The 20590-nt window shown below is 38.7% G+C and overlaps 1 protein-coding gene across 3 annotated transcripts; it reads right to left on the bottom strand.

The window, feature by feature from the left end:
• Positions 1 to 194: 194 nt before the first annotated feature.
• On the bottom strand, positions 195 to 18339 carry uspl1 (ubiquitin specific peptidase like 1). Of its 3 annotated transcripts, XM_067608277.1 has the most exons (9): positions 18182 to 18339; positions 17097 to 17253; positions 15956 to 16078; positions 14921 to 15848; positions 9272 to 9382; positions 7515 to 7644; positions 6231 to 6356; positions 4395 to 4555; positions 195 to 3631 (listed from the first exon to the last, which is right to left on the bottom strand). In XM_067608277.1, exons 2-9 carry the CDS (start codon positions 17220 to 17222, stop codon positions 1836 to 1838), a joined length of 3501 nt encoding a protein of 1166 aa, XP_067464378.1. In that variant the 5' UTR covers positions 17223 to 17253; positions 18182 to 18339; the 3' UTR covers positions 195 to 1835. The 3 variants fall into 3 exon arrangements, with proteins under 3 accessions (XP_067464378.1, XP_067464380.1, XP_067464379.1); XM_067608279.1 differs by lacking the exon at positions 18182 to 18339 and having other exon boundaries at positions 17153 to 17253; XM_067608278.1 differs by lacking the exons at positions 17097 to 17253; positions 18182 to 18339 and adding an exon at positions 16668 to 17047.
• Positions 18340 to 20590: the final 2251 nt, after the last annotated feature.

Raw genomic sequence — 20590 nt, forward strand, 5'->3', positions numbered from 1 at the left:
TAAACAGGGAACATGAATTTTAATAAAAACTCATACAGAAACAAGACCAGAGGGGGAATAGCCAAAGTTGTCTCTTACTGATATTTAGCTTTTTAATTATGAATGTGTGACTAACAATTATGAAGCCTGACGTGACAAAGTGGTGCACACTGTATAACAAAGGCTGACAGGTGGCTTGCCTGTATGCAGGTGTGATATATGAGGGCTTTAACATTAGTTGTGGTTAATGTTAAAAAAAAAAAAAAAAGATCAAGGGAAAGGTTTCAGTGCTTGTGCTGTAAGTGACCATCTTCATTTTTATTAAGAGACATGAAAGATCATTTGGACAAATATCTGTTGTCCCAGTCAAAACACAACACCTTTTTGTCCTAGAGTTTGTTTACCTGGCTGTGGAAAACAAGCACCAAACACCTGAAAATTACAGTAACACTGTAGAAGTCTATGTGACATATTCTTAAAATACTTGAGGGTCCAAAATGCCTGCCATCAACACACAAACTGTAATCTGTAATTTTGCATGATTTCACACCACATTCCCAGACTGACTGTATTTCAGTTTTAATTGCCACTCATGTCGGCTGCTGGGGACAGTTTGAATTTCTATTTTAACCACACAAATTATGTTTTTTCTTTAAGTCTGACACTCAAGATGAGAAAACAGCATTGCATTTCTATGAAACCGTATTGGTTCAATAAACATTTTCAACTTTTTTTTGTAGATCTTTCTCATGTTATCACTGACGTCAACATATTATGGTCAGGGAAGAAGTGAAGACTGATGTCAATAATACGTTACATGTCTGACTGAATGTACCCTAAAAGATGAAGTGACAGTACTTTATAGTATTGGTAAAATAAGTATTTGAAAGACGTGCAGTAACTATACTGTAGTATAACACAGGACAGATCTCTTAAAATATTTCTTAGACTCTTCTTCTCAGTGTTTTTCCTATTTTATATGAATATTTTCATGGGAAACTCATCTCCTTTTTTCAATAGTTTCTATGTAATGTGACTCCAAATCAATACTGAATTGTATTACTAAACTGGACAAATGAAATACCTCTTTCTATTGGAATTATCGGATTATATTACATCTTAATATTCGTCTTTCATTTACAGTGCACATCACACTACCAATACCAGCTCTGCTCTTATGAACTGAACAGGAAGCGACAGTCTCAGGATGATCAGTACGTTAACTTGGAGAGTCAAGAATTTGGAATATGTACGAAACTGTGACTTACAAATAACTCGGTACTTGTATGACTTAAAAAACATACAGTGACTTTAATATTAAAAACAAAACTAAAAATAATATTTTATTCCCCTACCGGGAAGCTTGTTGAGGTGAGCAGCACACACACACACACACACGTTTTCTTACAGTTGACAATAACTCTCACATTTTGTACAACAAATGTTAGTCATCTAAAGTATTTATTAAATGACTACAAAAAAAATTATATTTCATGAGAATTTTGACAAAACAACAGCTTTAACTGTCAATATCATGGCTTCATTCAAACTCAGTTACAAACAGTAAACACACTACAAAGTGCTAAAGTTGCAGAAAAAAAATTCAAGATGCAGTTTACACATTTCATCCATACAGTCTCCAATATGGCCGACATGCATACAAACATCATTAACCCCTCTAAACTCTAACTTGCAAACTGTATTTTTAAGTGGAACAGGTAGCTTAGGACTGACATGTCTGACTTATAGATGAGGTGATTAGTAAAAACTCAATTTTGCATAATTTCCTCAAAAAAGGAAGTCACAGTTAATGTCGCCTGTGCTTGGAGCTTGCAGACGACCTCCATCCCCACAGCTTAAAAGAAAAGTTCAAGTGCACCGAGCGCCTCCGTCTCCATCTCAGTCGGCCGCTGAGCCACAGCCTGCGTAAGAAACTCATCCAGGAAGTTTTCAGTGTTGGGCCCGTTCACAACGGTGTTCGTCTGTGACGCATCACGAGTGGCGTAAACCCCACAGTCCAGGCGGTCGACTCCATCTTGCCCGTTGGCAATCATCTCGAGGAAGCCAGTGCTGTCTGGTGACAGATTGCTGGCCGTCGTTGCAGGTGAGAGCAAGTCCGAGAGAATCTCGTCGCAGTTGGAGCCGTCATAGGTGCTGGAGGTGACTGTGTTAGGAGAGCCCAGGTCAGTGCTGTCCGGTCGGCTCGCTCCCCCGTGATGACCCAACAGTTCATTCAACTTAGCGAGCTTCTTCTTCTTTGCCTTCAGTTTCTTCATCAGCTTGTACCTGAGGGCTTCAGTGTCGCTGAGACCTGGAGGAAGCTTTGAGGTTTGGTGGCTTTGCTTCTTTGAGGAGGATATTTCAGGAAACTTCTTCACTCCGAGTGCAGGAAGTGATGTACCAGACATCGCCGTAGTGTTCATTAGTGGTTTCTGGCGGTCAGAAGTGATGGGTTGACAGAACTTTGATTTGCCATTAAGAAGTGCAGGTGACAAGAGCGGACTTGGGGTGTTTGAGCTCGTTGCGCCGAATGCGCCGTACATTTCTGCAGCTTTCAGCGGGAGACCCTCACTTTCCTCTGTCCTGAGCTGTGGTTTAGGGAAGAGTACGGCAGGAGACTGCTGTCTTCTCACTGGGTTGGGGGTCGAGTGAGTAGGAGGAGTGGGCTTTATTTGCCTGACTGAAGAGGGTGTGCGTGTGGGGGGGGGTTTAGCAATGGACTTGTGAACATGGTTTAGTGGGTGTTTGCTGAGCAGGAAGGACCAGCGTGCGTTCTGATCTAGTGATGACTGCGTCGTGGGACTGGCGGTATCTGTAGAAGACACAGGCGACACTTGCTGTGTAGTTTCAACAGGTGGTGCGTTGTCCTGAGCAGCAGCGTCCACAGGTTTGTTACTGTTACTTGAAGGCTCTGAAGACGCAGGTGGTGAAACAGGTGGAGCTGCTTTTGTCCTGGCTGCCTTTTTCCCTTTTTGTTGTTTGCTGACAGTTTTGCTTTTGGCTATCGCCCGGCCTCGTCCTCTTCTGGCATCGGGCACGAATGTGGGATCGCTGGACGAGCCGTCATCAGATTCAGGTTCAGACGAGTTGGAGGTGGCGCGGAAGTCGTTGTCACGGCCCTGAGACATATCGCTATGTAATACAACAGAGGAACTATCCGGTGTTTCATTCCTTCTGGGAACACTCGGATCCTGAGTTTGTTCGTTGTCATTTAGAGGTTGTGTTTCTGAATCTGCTTTTAATTCTACCAGTGTGAGAGTAATAATGTCACTATGGGTGAGGCCCTCAAAGGTGTCAAGCAGCGTCGTGGAACCGATCGATGTATCAACACCAGCTGTAACCGTTGTGTCCATGACGTTGCTGCTGTCGCCAGAGAGTGCACAGACAATGTCAGTGTCATTCTGCGAGATTAGAAGAGACTGATCTGGAGTGCAAGCCAACTGTTCATCTGCTACTAAGTCAGATTCAGTCCCGTTCATCCCATGTTTGGATGGGGGGGCTTCAGCAAATGTGCTGGAGGGAGAACAGGCACAAGGCTCTTTATCCTCTTCCACCTCCCAGAAGACTATATGCATCTCCTGAGCGGGAACCGGCAGCTTCCGATGGATCTTACAATCGGGATGTTTCAAGTCGTCAAATTCCAGCCACGACCCTGCAAGAAACACACACGACAATACACAGTTACAACAAAGACACAAAGAAAAACAGCATGTGCAAAATGAACGCTTATACCGATTCATGTTTGGATTCTGATGACCAACTACAAAGTCAGGGTTGATCAATTATCAACTCACCAATAATTATCAGCTAATGACATTATTTAAAAAATGTATATAATAATATAACTTTATTTAACCAAGAAAAAACATCATTGGGGCTAATAATCTCTTTTACAAGTGCATCCTAGTCAAGACAGCAGCAGCACATAGAACAAAGCATCGATACTGCAAAACAAAAGGCAGACTTATAATAAAATAGGAAACACATGGAAAGAATAATCACTTGGATTGGCAAAATTTTATCTGACAAGCCACATATATACATCTTGTATAAATGACAATAAAACAAGTTGTAAATGGCTGGACTCTTCCTTAATTTAACATTACATAAATCGTCCAGCAGAATGTGCTGTTGGCAAAGTACAATATAGAGGAATAAAACCTCAACATGACTCAACACTGAGAAAAAGTGTTTGTGAGTGCAAATGTAGCTTACAGGTTAACACATAGAAGCAAAAAACATCTGACTCTTGACTTCGGTTATCCGTTATTAAGTAAAAACACTGTAACAATCCTCATAGGACTAAATAAGGCAAAGAATTAATGAAACATGCCAATTAACTGAAAGATTTTGTAGTGTCTTATCATGGAAAACAGTTAATTAACCCATGATGTGATGACTTTTTAAATACCTACCATCAGACTGACAAACCCAGGTGACAAAGTGCTTCAGGTGTTGGTTGTACTGTATGACAGTGGTGACCGAGTAGCGTTTCCCCTTGAAGTTGAAGGTGTAGATGGTGACATCATTGTCAGGAAGCCCCTCAACAAAGTGCAGTGCGAACACTGGAGGCACTCTAGATAACACAAAGAAGAGGTCTGGTTTAATGGCTGGGAGAGTGCAGACGTGGCAGACTTTCTCTAAACTAGCAGAGAAACCATCTGTATGAGCCAACCTTGAGACTGCAAATTTTTTTGTTGTGACCACTGAAATTTCAGGATAAATCTGTAATTTTGCAGACAATTAAAGTTTAAAGTTCATAACACCCTTTCTACTAACAACCAGGGTTACTGCACCCTTTTTGAAGTCAAATTTAATGCTTTTTAAGACATCAACAGAGAAAATTTAATACCCTTTCCACAGCAAAACAATGCGCAGTAGGGCCGAGCTTCATGTTTTAAATAAATTTGACAATATAATAGGGATGTTTTTCTGGATAACTTTGTATCTCCATGTACTAATCATATGTAAAAAATCATAAAATAATCAAATTAATGTAAAATGTGATGAACTCTGCCCCACTATTACACTTTACATTTGATAAAACTCTTTAAAAAAGCATTTTAATTTAAAATTTAATTACAATTTGCTTGGAATTGTTAATTTTGACAACACTGTCAAACAGTAAGGCTGTCCTGGTCGTTCTTGCACTCACAGAGTCGGCTGTAGTTCCTTCTCCACATACATTCACAGTATATCTGCCTTTCGTCCACTTTAAGTCCATTAAATCTGTAAACTCCAGCTGAGCGGTCAGCAAATTAAAGTCTGCTCCTCTCCATCATGATGTGGCTCTGCACTAAAAACATTATTATCCAGATTCTAGCAACTATCAAAAATAACAGAGAACTTTGTGTTTTCTCTGAAAACCCCTGACTAACTGTCTTTAGCTTAGCATCATCTGTACTGTTTTGTGTACTTCTTTAATCCTGTTACCTTCGTGAGAGCAGGCGGCCTGTGGAGAACTGTTCGAAACATTACCAGAAAAAGAAAAGAAACAGCAGGACTGGAGTGAGTCATGACCGTAGACCAAACCACACTTAAATTAGCCAATCCTGTGGGGAGATATTTATCACGCAACTAGGCATCATCTCAAAATTTAGGACCTATCATAATTAAAAATAAGACTTTTTAAAGACATTCTAGGACCTTAAATTCTTAAGGTCTTATTTAAAAGACTTTTATGGATCCGCAGGAACCCTGATGATGTATTAGCTGTTATTAATTTAATTCACCCTGACAATCTGATACTGTCACTTTAAGACAGAGCTCAACACTTGTAGGCAGACAATTAAAGTTAATTAGTTCATGCGTGGCGGAGCTGTTTTCTTACTCTGTCCTGTGGAGTACATTTTTGTTTTTCTGTTAAACTGTGGATTTCTGCTGGACTTAGAAATCAATGTGTGTTTTTCTCAAATCATACAACTGTGGATAAATATGGAGACTGCAGCTTTGTCTCTATATAATCAGTAATTATGCAAAAGCTGTAAAAATCATTAATTAACCAAGGAATCAATTTACCCCCTATGCTTCTGCAACTCAAGTTTAATCATTTCCTGAGAGTAGGTGTAATTACTTTCCAAAACGGTGGCTTTGCTAATTTGAGGCAAATTCTGACTAAAAATCACTGAAATCCAGTGGTCTCAATATTCAGTTGTACAGCTTGGTATGTACAGGCAATAAATGTACAACACAAGGCAGACGTTCCCTCTTGGATCTGCCTGCACACACTCATACTTTTGTTTAATTCTTACCTCTCCAGCATCAAAGTCCTGCTCTGATTCATCTTGCGGCACACGTTGCATGGAGCCAAGTGAACTGCGTGAAGTGGACGCCAATCAGGCACAATATTTGTGAAAGTGGGAAGAGTTTTCGTAGACCTGAAAAGAACAGCATGGAATATATTTAGGATTCACACTATTTTACAAAAGATGAGCGTTTTCCAAAGGAAGTCCAAAAAACAAACAATATATTATAGAACAATTTTTCCTTACAATTTGGTGTTCACATGTGAACAACAGATATTAGTTGTAGTATTATGGATAAGTATAATTGGGCTGCAATTAACAATATCATAATATCCTGTTTTGTCCAATTAACAGTCCAAATATATTCAGTTTACTATCATTTAAGATAAAAAAACATTGAATCATCACATCTAAGAAGCTAAAACCAGCAATTGTTTGGCATATTGGCGTAAAAAAATTACTGGTTATTTGATTATTAAAATAGTTGCAGATTAATTTTCTGTCAGAGGTTTAATGGACAAATCGCTGCAGCTGTAAAATATAATATATAACACTTAACGTGGGGCTTGCAAGCAGCAGTCAGTTAGCGCTGAAGAATGTGTTGTGGTCACCTGTTGCTAATAAGACAGCTGACTGCTTTTCTGTTGTTTAAAAAGACTAAAACCATCTGTCTCAGCCATCCACCAGATTCTCCCAAAATAGTTTCAGTCACACAACTTCCACATAAGGTTGCTCAGGTTGTACAGCTATTATAAAATCACAGATGACTCAGAGTAGCATCATTTTAGATCATATTACCAAAGCACAACCACGTACTGTTACCCTGGAGAGAATATTTGTACTAGCAGGAGATAAAAATAGGTATAAAACTTCTAAGCAGTTCTGTACATTCTAAGTGGATTTAATGGGCAGATTGCAATATTTACCTCAACTTAATGAACTGATTACAAAAGATTAATCAACAATCCACTACACACAGTCACTTGTGTGGTGATAGATTAAGGGAAGAAAAAGAAATCACTAATTACAAGGAATTCATACATTTTGTCTTCAATGACTCATTAATTTATAGCTTTACTTTTCCTTCTCCAGGCCTTCATCCAGTTGCTATAGTAAGAAATGTATTCGTTCCAGGCATTACTTTCAACACAGTTACTTCCTGCGTGCGTTCAATCTCAACTGTCAAGCTTCTGGTTGAATAACTCGAAGCTCTAAAGCAAGTTTCAAAATTGCTCTAGACGACATGCCTCAGTGAATTGAGTCAAATGTGTCATATTTTAAATCACCTACCTCTCTTTTGTGGAAGTTTTGCATTCGCTGCACTTGAACTCCCAATGAAAGGTCGACTGAAAGAGAGGCTCCGCCCAAGAGTCCATGGCGAGCACAAGCGGCATAGCAAACACGGGAGTTTCCCTCTGACCTGAAAGACACAAATATGCAGCGGTTTTAGCATCATCACAGGTGCAAGCGCTGGGCGAGGCTGCGGTTTACAAACACTAAATTTGCGTCTGTACACCTGAATATGGCTAGTATGTCTCTTCTGGCTGCATCTAAACTGTATATGCACTGTTTCCTTCCCCCCTACATTTCTTTTTATAGAATGCAAAGAGTGACAATCACTAAGCAAGTTTGCAACAAGCTGGGAGAAATTCAGGTTTTGCATATCCAAATCTTCTGTTTCTATGAAATGATATAAGTTGCTTTGAAAGCGTAACTCTTGACCTTAGAGGAGACTTGCACATTGTGGTAAAGCTACATTATACAGAAACTACAACAAGACAGACTACTCCTTTATATTGCTTATTTTTCCCACTATTATCCATTGTGGAATTTAGCTATTTGAAATATAATATTCATGAACAGAAGGCCTGAGGGGCCCTGGGAGCATTCTGTTTTTGAGTCTGAAAAGCATGAGCTCAGACATCTCCCCCTTCCTCACTGCAGCTTAGCACATTTGCATGTTGTTCCAGATCTAACACTGCTATCCTATCAGTGCTGATGGCTTCAGAAATATAAAACATATTCATACTTTAAATCTTTCTATTTATTAAATCTTCAACTTTTTTCTTCTTTTTGAATCTCACACTTAAAAGAAAGAGTACAAATTCATGAAACTGACTAAAAAAAAAAATTACCCCATTTAACCAATTCCTCATTTTTATATGAACCTTTTTGTTAATTAGCTAATTTATTCTAATGTGCTGAGAACTGGCAACGACTGTACACCAAGTTGAGAGAAAGAAGGGTAAGAGAGGGAAGGGTAAGAGTGATGAAGTGCTGCTTAGCAACTCAAACTTTTTCTCTTCTTCTACTCTTGTCACATACAATAAAAATTAATTTTAAATCAAACAAAGTGTACACTGAATAAATCTCAAGTATTGTATAAATCCATTCAAGATGCATTTCTAAAATTGATTTACAATACATTATGGTGGAGATATCATCTCCTGGTACCAACACTCAGATTTGGTCACACCACATTTTGGCTGCTACTGGCTAGAATTGGTATGATCATTGAAAACATGCATGCTCACTGCAGATTCAGTACACGTTGATGAATGTGAAACCTGCATCTACAGTTTGAAAGTCTTGAATTGCCTCTGGGTACAGTAAGTCCACAGAAACAGATGATACTAATCAAGAAAGTCGAAAAATCTAAAAGAATGGGCAAACACCATGATTAAAACAGCTTCATACGAGCTTATGCTTAACAGGATAAATAACAGAAACAAGAGTAAGGGACCGGTTTGGATCTTTTCTGGACTCATATCACAGTGACTGATAATGATCTGTTGCATGGATACTCTTCCTATGTTATGTTATTATTAGTATATCTCTTATACTACTGATTTATACTGTATTTTTTGTTTTTTATGCCACTGATGTTACATGCATTGTAAGCAACAAAGAATGTATATAATATAAATTTAAAAATTTAACCACACAAAAAAAAATAGAAAGTCAAAAATCATTTCTAATTCACCATACTGAATTCATTTTAACTTGGCTGATATGTGGTACTGTGTGCCCTCAGTGACGGATCTTACCCAGTTTGCAGCGTAGCTTGGGCTGCAGTAGTTTGAAAAGTGACATCCTGAGACTCTGTAGGTCTGAATTTGCCTTTTCCCGCACACGATTTGGCACCTTCACAGCACCATCTAGACAGAAACAACTTCAGATAAGTAAACTGCACACAAAAGCACAAAAACACTCAAGTTTGTTAGCAAGAATCGCATTATATCTATAAAAACACATATTTACTAGGGGTAGGTGGAAAAAAAATTGATTCACATGAGAATCTCAATCCATATCTCGTACTAAGAACCTTTTGAGGAACTCAGTCCCTTAACCGGCATTTCCACTGGAGGTACCAGGGTCTAGGGGGTAGGGGGATGGGAGGGGGGTTAGTACTTTCTAAAAGTACAGGAACTTTGTGGGTTTGCAGGGATGACTGTCGCTGACACACAGCGCGTGTGCCGCTTCATTCATAAAACAAGGAAATATTGATGTAGGAGCAGTTTAGGACGAGGGGAAGACTTTGTTTGTTAAGGTTAACAAACAAAGCTAAACGAGAGCGAGAGAGCGAGACAGAGCTGCGGTGATCGAGCAAGGAGAGGGAGTGGCGGTAGAGAGAACAAAGCAGTGAAAGAAATAAAACATTTTCTGATGGTTTCACAGCAGTTACGTTCTAAAGCAGAAATAAACACTCAGATGATTTATTGTGGAGACAGACACTCTTAGTTTCAGTTTCATTTTCCTCCTCTGCATTTCTCTTTTTCATTCATTCATTTGATCCGACTCATGCCGCAGTAAATACAAATACAAAGAACGGGACAAATCTGTGTTGTTGTTTCCTCATGTGTTGATACTGCCTCTCAAATACTGCCATCATTTTTAAATTCCTCATGGGTCTAATTTGCAAACAGGATTGCACAACAGGGACTTTAAAGTTCCAAGTTTAGTCCAAGATTAGTTCCTCTGGCTCAGAAGTACCTGGAACTTTTGGTGGAAATGGGGCTTAAACATTAGTTAATAACGTGATGTTGATGGAACGAAAAAGGCAGAACTCAACCGCGAGGGCAGCGCAGCACCCGGACAGTCTACAGTGCGCACATGCTAGAGCGATCCACAGTGTAGTTCATCTTAAAAAGAGGCAGCGGTTGCAAGCTTTTTTTTGATTTAATGACTAAATAATTACCTTTACGAGACGAACGTGAAGTATATTGTGAACTTTCTAAGCCATCACTCGAGAGGGACCGGAATGCAGACATAACGGTGGACACGAAGGCAGACACCTTGGACCTCCGCCTCCACAGTTGACAGGAAATCAATTGACCTTAGCAGCCAAAGTTGGCCTTCTTGCATCGTTTTTGCATGAACATCTGTATTGTGCATGTGCGTACTCCACTTGTGGCAGTAGGTAAGATACAGAGTCTATCTAAATTTTGTTGGCTTTTCTAAGTTTTTATTCAATGTTGTCTATCAAACTGTAATATATCAAAGAATCCAGCAAGTGTATGTATATAGAAAATACATTTGAAAATGCCAAGTGGCTCCAAGCATTTAACATCAGCGATTTTTGTCTCGCTGTTGCAGGTCATGTAAGTGCTTTTTAAAAATATGTGTGTAAATGAACCTTGAATTTAAAATGGATACTGTACTGTTGAGTACAAACTGTTTGAATCATGTTACATTAGCTTGTTAATGGGCGGCAGGAGTTAGTTGCTCAGATGCTCAGTCTGGCTAATGCCTAACTTAACATTTGAGCTTAGAGCTTGCAGTGTAGCACGCAGTTGACATTAGCCTGACTGTAACCACAACTAACCATCTGTAGAAAAGGGTCTGGCTTAATCACTGTCCAGGAAATCAGCTCATAATGTAGGCTACTGTATGTGCGTGTTACTGGTTAAAGTCACTTAAACGACGATATCTTAAGTGTAAGATATGTTATTAATCAGGAAGGGATTCTGCTGAAGTCAGCGTATTAATGATGTAATTTGCAATTCATTTAATTTAGTTTCAGCTGTCAGAGATGCTTCGCCCCTGTGCAGTTCTCTGTGGTGTTTCGGTGGATGATTTTAGCAAAAACACTGATTAATTCGTTGTTAAAGTCGAAGTGAAACCATTTTGCTGAACTGCAGATTAGCTGAAATCTGAATAGACTGTAATGACCAAATTGAATGGATGTTTTAATTCATATTAGATGAGCAATGAATGTTTGTTGCTAATGTATTAAACATTATCACTTAGTTTGGTGTAGAGGCTCTTTCTCAATGAGAGAACGAGCTGTTGCCGGCTAAATTACCTCAAGACACTGATGCCTGTGATCACAGATCACCAACACAACACACGTACAGTTTTATGGTTTTATTTTAGTTGTTTTTGTTATTTTGTCATATTAACTGTGTGTCTCTTTAATTTCAGTTCTTGTCTCTTCCCTGTGTTTGTATTTCACTCACTGACCTGAGTTACAACGATTATCGGAATGCACAGATTTGATTGGCTGAGTTGCGTCATGATCATCATGATTTACAACGTATGCAATTGGTCTGTGAGTTTCCTGGGCCGCTAAACCAGTGTTGTGTCGTTCAAAAATAGAAATGCTACGTCAAAATTGAATAGTTCTCAATTTGGCCTGAACAATTAATCAATTTTATAAATATCACAATATGGCCCACTGCGATTTTCAAATCACAGGAGGCAAAATATTTGTTAAAAGGCAAAATGTGTGTCAAAATACCATTTTGAGTTTAAGATTGTCCGGGCCTTCACATCATATTCTACAGACTTAAGATCCCCACAAAAATCACACCATCTTCGTCTTAATGTTTTTCAATGAAAATGAAATTAATGACAAAAGTAATCATTCCCTCTAATATCATAAATCATATTGCAATATCAGTCAAAATAATCACAATTAGATATTTTTTCAAAATCGCTCAGCCGTATTCTCAAGAATTTATTGTTTATATGTCCAGGTCCAGATAGGACGGTGTCTGGGTCTGGACCCGGACCACAGGCTGCCTATTAGGCACTAGTTGATGACTCAAAACAATTCCATGATAACGTAGGGTGTTATCGTACTTGCACAGTGTGCAAGTGAAAATCATTAGTAGATGATATTGATATGAATGTGTGAAATTTTAGCAGCTGCAGAATGAATATAGGGGAAACACTGAGACATGACGTTAATAACACAGTGGAGCGCTACACCTCCCCCTCATTTTGTTATTCTCATACAGGCATGTAAGATGCTTTCAAACTAATTAATGCAGTTAACTTTTTAAAATAAAAAGCCTACAGACCATTTATCTTAATTGCCAGTTATGTTTCATATTGTATTTCAGTGGAATAAGGACACCAGCGAATGGTTCGGCACACAGTATACTGGAGCAAGAGACTGGAAATTGTGCCCCCTTTTCTTTTCATTCAATCGAGAATCGCTTCTGAATGAAATCGGACACCCAAGAACAGGAATCAAAAGATTCACATCCCTAATATTTACCAGTAAATGAAGTTAAAATGTTTTTCACACAATGGGATGTTTCTATTGACAGGAGTACAACATTTGTGCTAACCCCAAATTTTATCAATTTATATTGATAATTATCACGATAAATGTCGAATCATTATCTCTTTCCAGTTTAAAGGCTGATTTTTGCTCCAGAGTGAAAGTTGAAGAAACAGGATGTTTAATTGTGGTTTTAAACTATTCTTCATGGTCAACGTGACAAACACTTGTCAAACAGCAGAACACTTCATACATCTGAGGTAGCGGATAGCAGCAGTTAACCAGCCCCAGTAGCCAATGTGAGCCGACTCAGTCTCTCAGTTTAATTATATCAAACATTTGTTATATTTCTATTGAGGAAAATTGTATCAAGATAATTATTGTCATCATTTTATTGCCCAGCCCTACCCCAAATATTTTCTTTTTATGTAAACGTGACACACACCCAAATAATTAACAAAAATATATATACAATTTTTCTCAATTATTAGTTTTGGGTCATTTCATGCCAACTCACCCAGAATTCAGAATTTTTCCCAGTTTATGTCATGGATTTTCTTGAAGAAAAAAAAATCATGTAAATCACCTAAAAGCCTCACCAATTGCTTCTTTTTCAAAAGAGTGCAATCATAATTCATTTCATAATTGAGCAGTTTGATCAAACTGAAACTTTAAAGATCAACTTTTCCATTAGTGTGGGCCGTCTTCTTGTGACAGTTGGCTTCTTCTTCTTCTAGGCTGTTTCCAATAGAGCAGGGCTCCATGATCTCACTGTCACATTAAACTGCTTAATGATGACATGAATTATTATTGCACTCTTTTATACACACTTCTGGTTATGTTGCGACCCATTTTGCAATAATCCACCCAAACCTGTTTCAGGTGGGACTAGTCCAGACTTGCCTTCTTGTTATCGAATGCTGCTAGTTGATGATGTCAGAAGTTAGTTCAGAAAAGTTTGAATGGTGAAATAATACACGTATATTGAGCTAAGGAACTAAGATTAACATTTTGTTCAGACACCAGGAACAAGATGACATCTAGTATGCAACCAACAAGCCATTACAAGCTGTCACATGCAAATTTCCTGATGCCAATGAAAAATAGGCTCCAAGTATCACACAAAGATATAAAACCTTGAAGTCAACATGGTACGAATATCTACTTATGAAATAAAATCACTGAATGTAACATTACAGTCAGTTTCAGAAAAGTACGAAAAAGCAGAATTTTTCCAAAAATTATTCTATGATGGAGTAATATAACATTTTTTTATATATCTGCAATGAATATTAACACTTTCCTATAAAAAAGTTTCAAGGAAATTAAAATAATCCTTTTTGGGATTAAATATGGTTGCAAGAAAGTGAGAACTATTGTAATTTTTGAAAATTAAAGATACTTGTTCAGGTAAAATATTTATTTTAATTAATTTGATTACTGTAAAACACTCAGCAACAACTATTAACATGAATACATGTTGCAAATTATCCTTAGGGTTTCTTGGATGTTCAGTACAAATTTTAATCCAATCCAGTGAAAAATAAGCAATTGGTGAGGCTCAGAATACACATACAATTATTAAATTTAGCTCTGAGGGCCACACTTCAAAAATTCATGACTAAAAAAAGTATTTGGAGTGAAGCTACAGGATTTTGCAGGGCCCCATGAATTTAATAGAAGTTTTCACATTTTTTTAAAAGAAAATCCATGACATGAACTGGGAGGTCCTAGGTGAGTTGGTATGGAATGACCCTCTTCTCAATTACGAGGTGTCTAGAGATGCGTACTGTTTCAGTGTTATTCTTACACAGTTTGACGTATCCACCTCTGAAACATCTGCCACCACTGCAGCACAATGGAGGCGAGACACATTGCTGTTGTGCTTTTCAAATGTCATTTTTCAATATTTTGAACAGCACAAAGAACCATTCATGTCTGTTATTCTGGGGTTGCATCAGAAATCTCAGTGGTGAAAACCTCGACTCCTTAAACCAAAACAATCTGCTGACTACAAACGACCATGGATATTTGAGACTCAACCTTTAATTGACAATACGTTCACCCTGATCAATCAGGAAATTAAAATATTATATATTATAGCAAATGCAATACTCCCCCCCAAAAAACCCCCACATATTTTTGAAATAAAATTATACTGAGAGGTATAATCTGTTTGACTTACCCCTGCCTGTCTGCTGGTGGACTTGGATGGCAGCACAAGCGTCTTCATATCCTTTAATCAGCTGCCACACAGATGAGCGCTGAGGCTCATCTTTAGGTTGACATGTTTTCAAGCTCTTACAGTTTACCAAAGCAACAAGCAGAGCATCCAGCCAACACAAGCTGTCGCTGTTCCTCCAGAAAGGCTGACTGAGCACAGATACAAGTACCTCTGACTCCGTTATTGAGGTAGAGGACAAATCTTCAGTTTCTGATTTAACACCTACTATATCCTTACGTGTGGTGATGTCGACAGTCATTGGTTTCTGCTCTGTCCTTGCTATCTGCTCATTCTGCTGAGGCGATGGTGTTTTGATTTCAGTTGAACAAATGTCCACATTTGTGAAGCCGGACTGATTGGAGTCCAGACTGCAGCGTTTATTCAGCACCTCAGGAGTACTCTTCACCTGCCTGAAGTCTTCCTCTGCCTCTGATGTACCACAATGAGGAGAGAGCACTGGCTCTTCCCCATCAGCGGTGAAAAAGGCTTCTGAGGAGCTCTGCGGGTGTCCAGCTGAGGCTGTAGGAGAAGCAAGACCATCTGTACAGGCAGCATTCTCTGGTTTCCCCTTCTGAACATCTTCCCATCCTGTTGCCTCTGCAACTGGACAGTTGCTGTGGTATCCGTTTACCTTTCCACTGTCTGTCTTGGTTGCTGCATGTTGACCATTTACAGCACCATGCTCTGCTGGGCTGAGATGTGTGTCAGTGGCATTTTGTGGCCCAAAACTGTCAGGTTCACTTGAACGCAGACGTTTGGGTGAGGGTTTAATCACCTCTTCCTTTTCCATTGCAAAGGCATTTTTTCTTTTGTTTCCAACAGTGGGCTCCACAGGATCCAAGCTAGCCAAAACATCCTCCAAGGGCTGGCTGACCAGAGGGAAGAGGCACTGTGATGTTGGAATGACACGGAAAAGTTAAAAATGCAACTAAGAAGAAACACATGAAACATGGCTGTTCAGCTGAGTGCATCAGTGACAGCTGCACTGGGACGTACCTGTGGGTTTGTGCAGAGGGTGATTGACTCCTGGAGGTTGATGCGGTACGAGCGCAGAGCATAGTTCAGGCCCTTTGACGTGCACCAGGGACAACACTCCAGTGAAGCAGCTCTTTCGTGAACCTTCAGAAAAACATTAAGATTAAAGAAGGATGACATTAATAAAGCCTGGAGAATGCACAAAAGAGAATAATTTAATTCTTTTCACACCCTATGGTGGCTGCAAAAAACATGACAGTCCTTCTCTAGAGCCAATAGAAATATGGTGCTGCAATATGACGGGCTCTGTGGAAGAGGACCCGCTCCCTATGTAGATACAAAAGGCTCATTCTAAGCTAACAAAAACAACAATTCTTACGTTTCAGGTAATCATACACTAATGAAAACATAGTTATGAGTATTATATTCCATTTCTGGCAATACATTCCCATAAATCTTACACACTGGTCCTTTAAAAGGAACGTGCCAAGTTGGACAAAACTTGCATCTAATTTTCAACATTCATGCACATTAAATTTTAGCCTGCATATGTTTTCATTAGGATTTTTTTTTTTTTTTACCAACTACACTGCCATATTTCAGCATCACTGTCACCTCCCAGCCCCCTTCAGGAGCTTTCATTATTATTTTCTTCTAATCACATTAATACACGACTGTACACATGCATTAAGAGGTAGAAAAAAAACAATTAGGAAGGTTTTACTTCAGTTACCTTGTAGAATTTGAGCATACAAGTGAGAGCAAGATTGTGGTTTTTGTTTTAACTTTGATTTCTTCTCATTAGTGAAGCTAAACAGCAAATGTAAAGTGGAATTTCATCAGTAGGTGTCAATTACATATAAAAGTACATGAAACTTTAAAGTAAATAGTAATAGCAAACCATTCTTTTCTTCCAAATAGATAAATATGGTAATAATTCAGTACACAGTTTCTCATAATGTATAGAACAATCTTTGAGTCCCAACATCATTATAGGCTTCAAGCCAAACCAAACCTTTCGCCTTTTACTAAAGATTTCCGTTTGTGTTTTTTTTTTCTTTTGTTTGATTTGGATTGGTACTGCCCAGTCACAGTATATTTCAAATATAATTCAGCTTTGCGCAAGTGACAACAGCGAGAGGAAAGCATAAGCTCTACTGACTTTTCCCAAATACCCCGCCAGTGGTGAGGCCAAAGCCCCCAAACCAGTGTCTTCACCAGTCATTGGCAAACTGCTGCTTCTCCTCTGGTCCAAAGCTTCCCGGTGCCATTCAACAAATATTACCATGTCACCGCAACCTGGCTCACCTCTGAAGGAGCTGAGGAGAAAAATACAGCACCACACGGGGCATGTTATTCAATGCCTACATGTGATGAAGGTACATGGAAATGCACTCCACATTAGGGTTGGACCATAAGATGATATGTACTGTGTGACAAAAGACATTTGTCATCCGAGATTTTTCAATGTTGTTTTTGTAACGGTAACTTTCCCTTTGATATCTCAGGTTATATTACAGATTATGCTGCGAATTTATTAGTAAAAAAACTTTAGAGATTCATAAGATTTTTGCATCAATGCAGTTTCTCAGGTATTTAATTCACTTTATCTGCAAAACTGACATTCACATCAGGTTAGATTTGTGGCTTGTCGTTTGAATTTCTGCAAAATTTAATCTATCATTATTTATGTATATATTCACATACATTCATTTTTAACTAGAAATAAGCCAGAACTCAAGCTGTTTCTTAACAACGCAACTCCCTCAGCACTAGCCGGGTGTTTGCAGGTGCACACGTGGGACCACCAGCCACCTATGTACACACACCGAAGGAGTCCATGCATTTAAATATAACGACAGCACACGAAACAAGTTTGTGATACATAACGGCAGGTTTAGTGTTAGGACAAGCGTTACATTAACGTTATTTTAATCATACAGCAAAACATCTCAAACACTTTATAATTTGAACTCCACTTAAGAGCAAGATCGTGTAACGTTACGAATATAATGCAAAGCGTCAATTTCCCATCAGCTAGCTAATGCATTAACGCTAGGTTGACTTGTAATGAAACCAATGAAAGCTACTGTTGAGATAAACTCCGTTAACAAGCGCTCCCAACTACAAACTATCGGCTCCGGTGCCTGGCGGCTAGCATGCTAACATTAGCCTTGAAGCAGGAGACATCAATTCAGTCGCTACCGAGCCGTCTTTCCAGTTTCACTGAATAAAAATGATACGTACCGAAACCAAACTTAAATTATATTTGACATTACGAGGCTGATCGGCGAAATCCATCCAAACGGAGATGTATTCAATAACTTAATCCCTGCCAGCGGAGTGATCCCATGTGTTCGTGTCACAAACGTTCTTGTTCCGCCGCTCGCCAGCGCCTGTGCAGCGAGCTTTGTCTTCCCCCCCCTCTCTGAGGGACAATGGTTCCGCAGGTTACTGCCCCCATTTGGTAGTTCAAGTGAACTGCAGCCACACTCTGCACTCGAGTTATTGTTCATGTTGGTGCGGTAGGTTTGCTTTGGCACTGCCCATGAAACCATTGCCAGTCGGTGCGAGTCAATGAACATGAAAGTGTTCAAAGACGAGTCACATTTATTATTATTATTATTATTATTATTATTATTATTATTATTATTATTATTATTATTATTATTAGTAGTAGTAGTAGTAGTAGTAGTAGTAGTAGTTAGATAGATAGATAGATAGGTAGATAGATACTTTATTAATCCCAAAAGGGAAATTAAAATGTTACAGCAGCCAACAATGAGATAAAAAAAACATTTAGGTAAAAAAGGTAAAAGAAACAAATGCAATTAAAGACCAACTTATATACAATAACTAAATAAACTAACTCAAATATAAACAAAAATAAATAGAACAAAAAAACAGGATGGTCAGGTGGATATAGCTAGAGCAGTAAGGTGCATGATTGTCCATGGATGTCAGAACTGAGTGTACTAAATATTGATACCTGAATAATCTCTACAATATAGAAGGGAAACAAATAAACAGTTTAAAATAGGCTAGACGTTCAACTGCAATTCTAATTTTAATATCAGTTATTTTTTAATGATGACAACATCACATCTTACAAGGGCCTACAGTGGTTTTAAATAGGTTTAGTCTAAATTCAGAAGAACCAGAGACAGCAGGACTGATATATTTTACACTGATACAGAAAAGCAAGCAACCTTTCACATTTTTTGAAACTGCATTAAAAAAATGTTTACTTGAGACTAAAACGATTAATTAATTGTCAAAATTGAAAGTGGTGAGCCAAATTTTCTGCTTTGTTATTTCAGATGTGAAATATTCAAATTTCTCCCTCATTTAGTCTGTAGTTTATCTGGTTTTGTGCACAAGGCTGACTATTTATTTATTTATTTATTTATTTATTTATTTATTTATTTATTTATTTATGTGGACCTACTGTGCATGGCTTTGGGATAAGTAGAAGGGGGGAGTTGGTTGGATGGGGGTGGGATATGTCCCTCACTCTGATTCTATAATACAGCCCAGCTCTCACACCTCCTGCTCTTGTAACCCCCAACCAACTCACACACACACACACACACAACACACAGCACACGCACGTCTCCCTTTTTTACACCACCCAATCCCGCCTCCTGCATGTGCCCTCCTCCCTTAAGCCCCTCCTGTATGTGCTGCTCTCCTGTCCTCTATTTTTCCTCTTGATGACAAAATGAATTTGCATATTTTTCCCAGGGAGCGCTCATTAGAATGCATAAACCGGCGGCCTCCTCGCCTCATGAGCAGGCTATAGCTTTCTGCCGTGGCATCTCCTGATGCAAAATGAGACACACAAACAGGCAGCATCACAGGCAGACATGTGGCTTGAGTCTGGGTTGTGATTGGCATTTGGAATCAGTTCACCCTTCCCATTCTTAATTCAAGGATAAGAATAAACTCTGTGTCAGCCATTTTTCTTTGTTTCTATATTAGCTGCTAAGCAGAAGCATATTTATTAGATGTTTCTTCATGAAATGTACAAAGAAATAATTATACATTTATTAGGCACATGTGACTACAAGATTATCTTCAGTGGGCATATGACTGCATTTTGCAAATCATAGTGAATCATGGACATTTTCTTTATTTTAGCACCCCACCCCCCACTACCACAAACAAGAATTTATAATCAGATAATAACATCATCCACTTTGAGCAAAGTAAGCTATTAATTTTGAGAAAGGCCCTTTTCATAGTCTGAAATCATAGTCTCATCATATTAGTGGCCTATTCACTGGATACCCATTTTACATCTATGCACAGTTTATATATATGGAGATATATATAAATATATAAGTTTGACCCAATGGTGGCGCTAGAGCTTGGGTCACGAGGTCAAAAAATTAGTCAGTTTCTACATCCTGGAAATGTAAATCTGAAAAGCCCAGATGCTGTTTGCTCAATTCTTCTCTATGCTATAACCCTTAGTTATGCTATATTATACTATAATAATACATGATGCACAGCAGGTTTTGTTTCTGTGCGAGTTACAAGTCAGAGGATACCATAATAGCACAGTTCATGGGAGACACACGCATTGTAAAAAATCATCTGTCTGATGGTGGCGCTACAGCAAGGTCACAGGGTTATCCAACTCATTAGGGTTAT

Source organism: Thunnus thynnus, chromosome 13 (assembly GCF_963924715.1).
Source record: "Thunnus thynnus chromosome 13, fThuThy2.1, whole genome shotgun sequence".
NCBI lineage: Eukaryota > Metazoa > Chordata > Actinopteri > Scombriformes > Scombridae > Thunnus > Thunnus thynnus.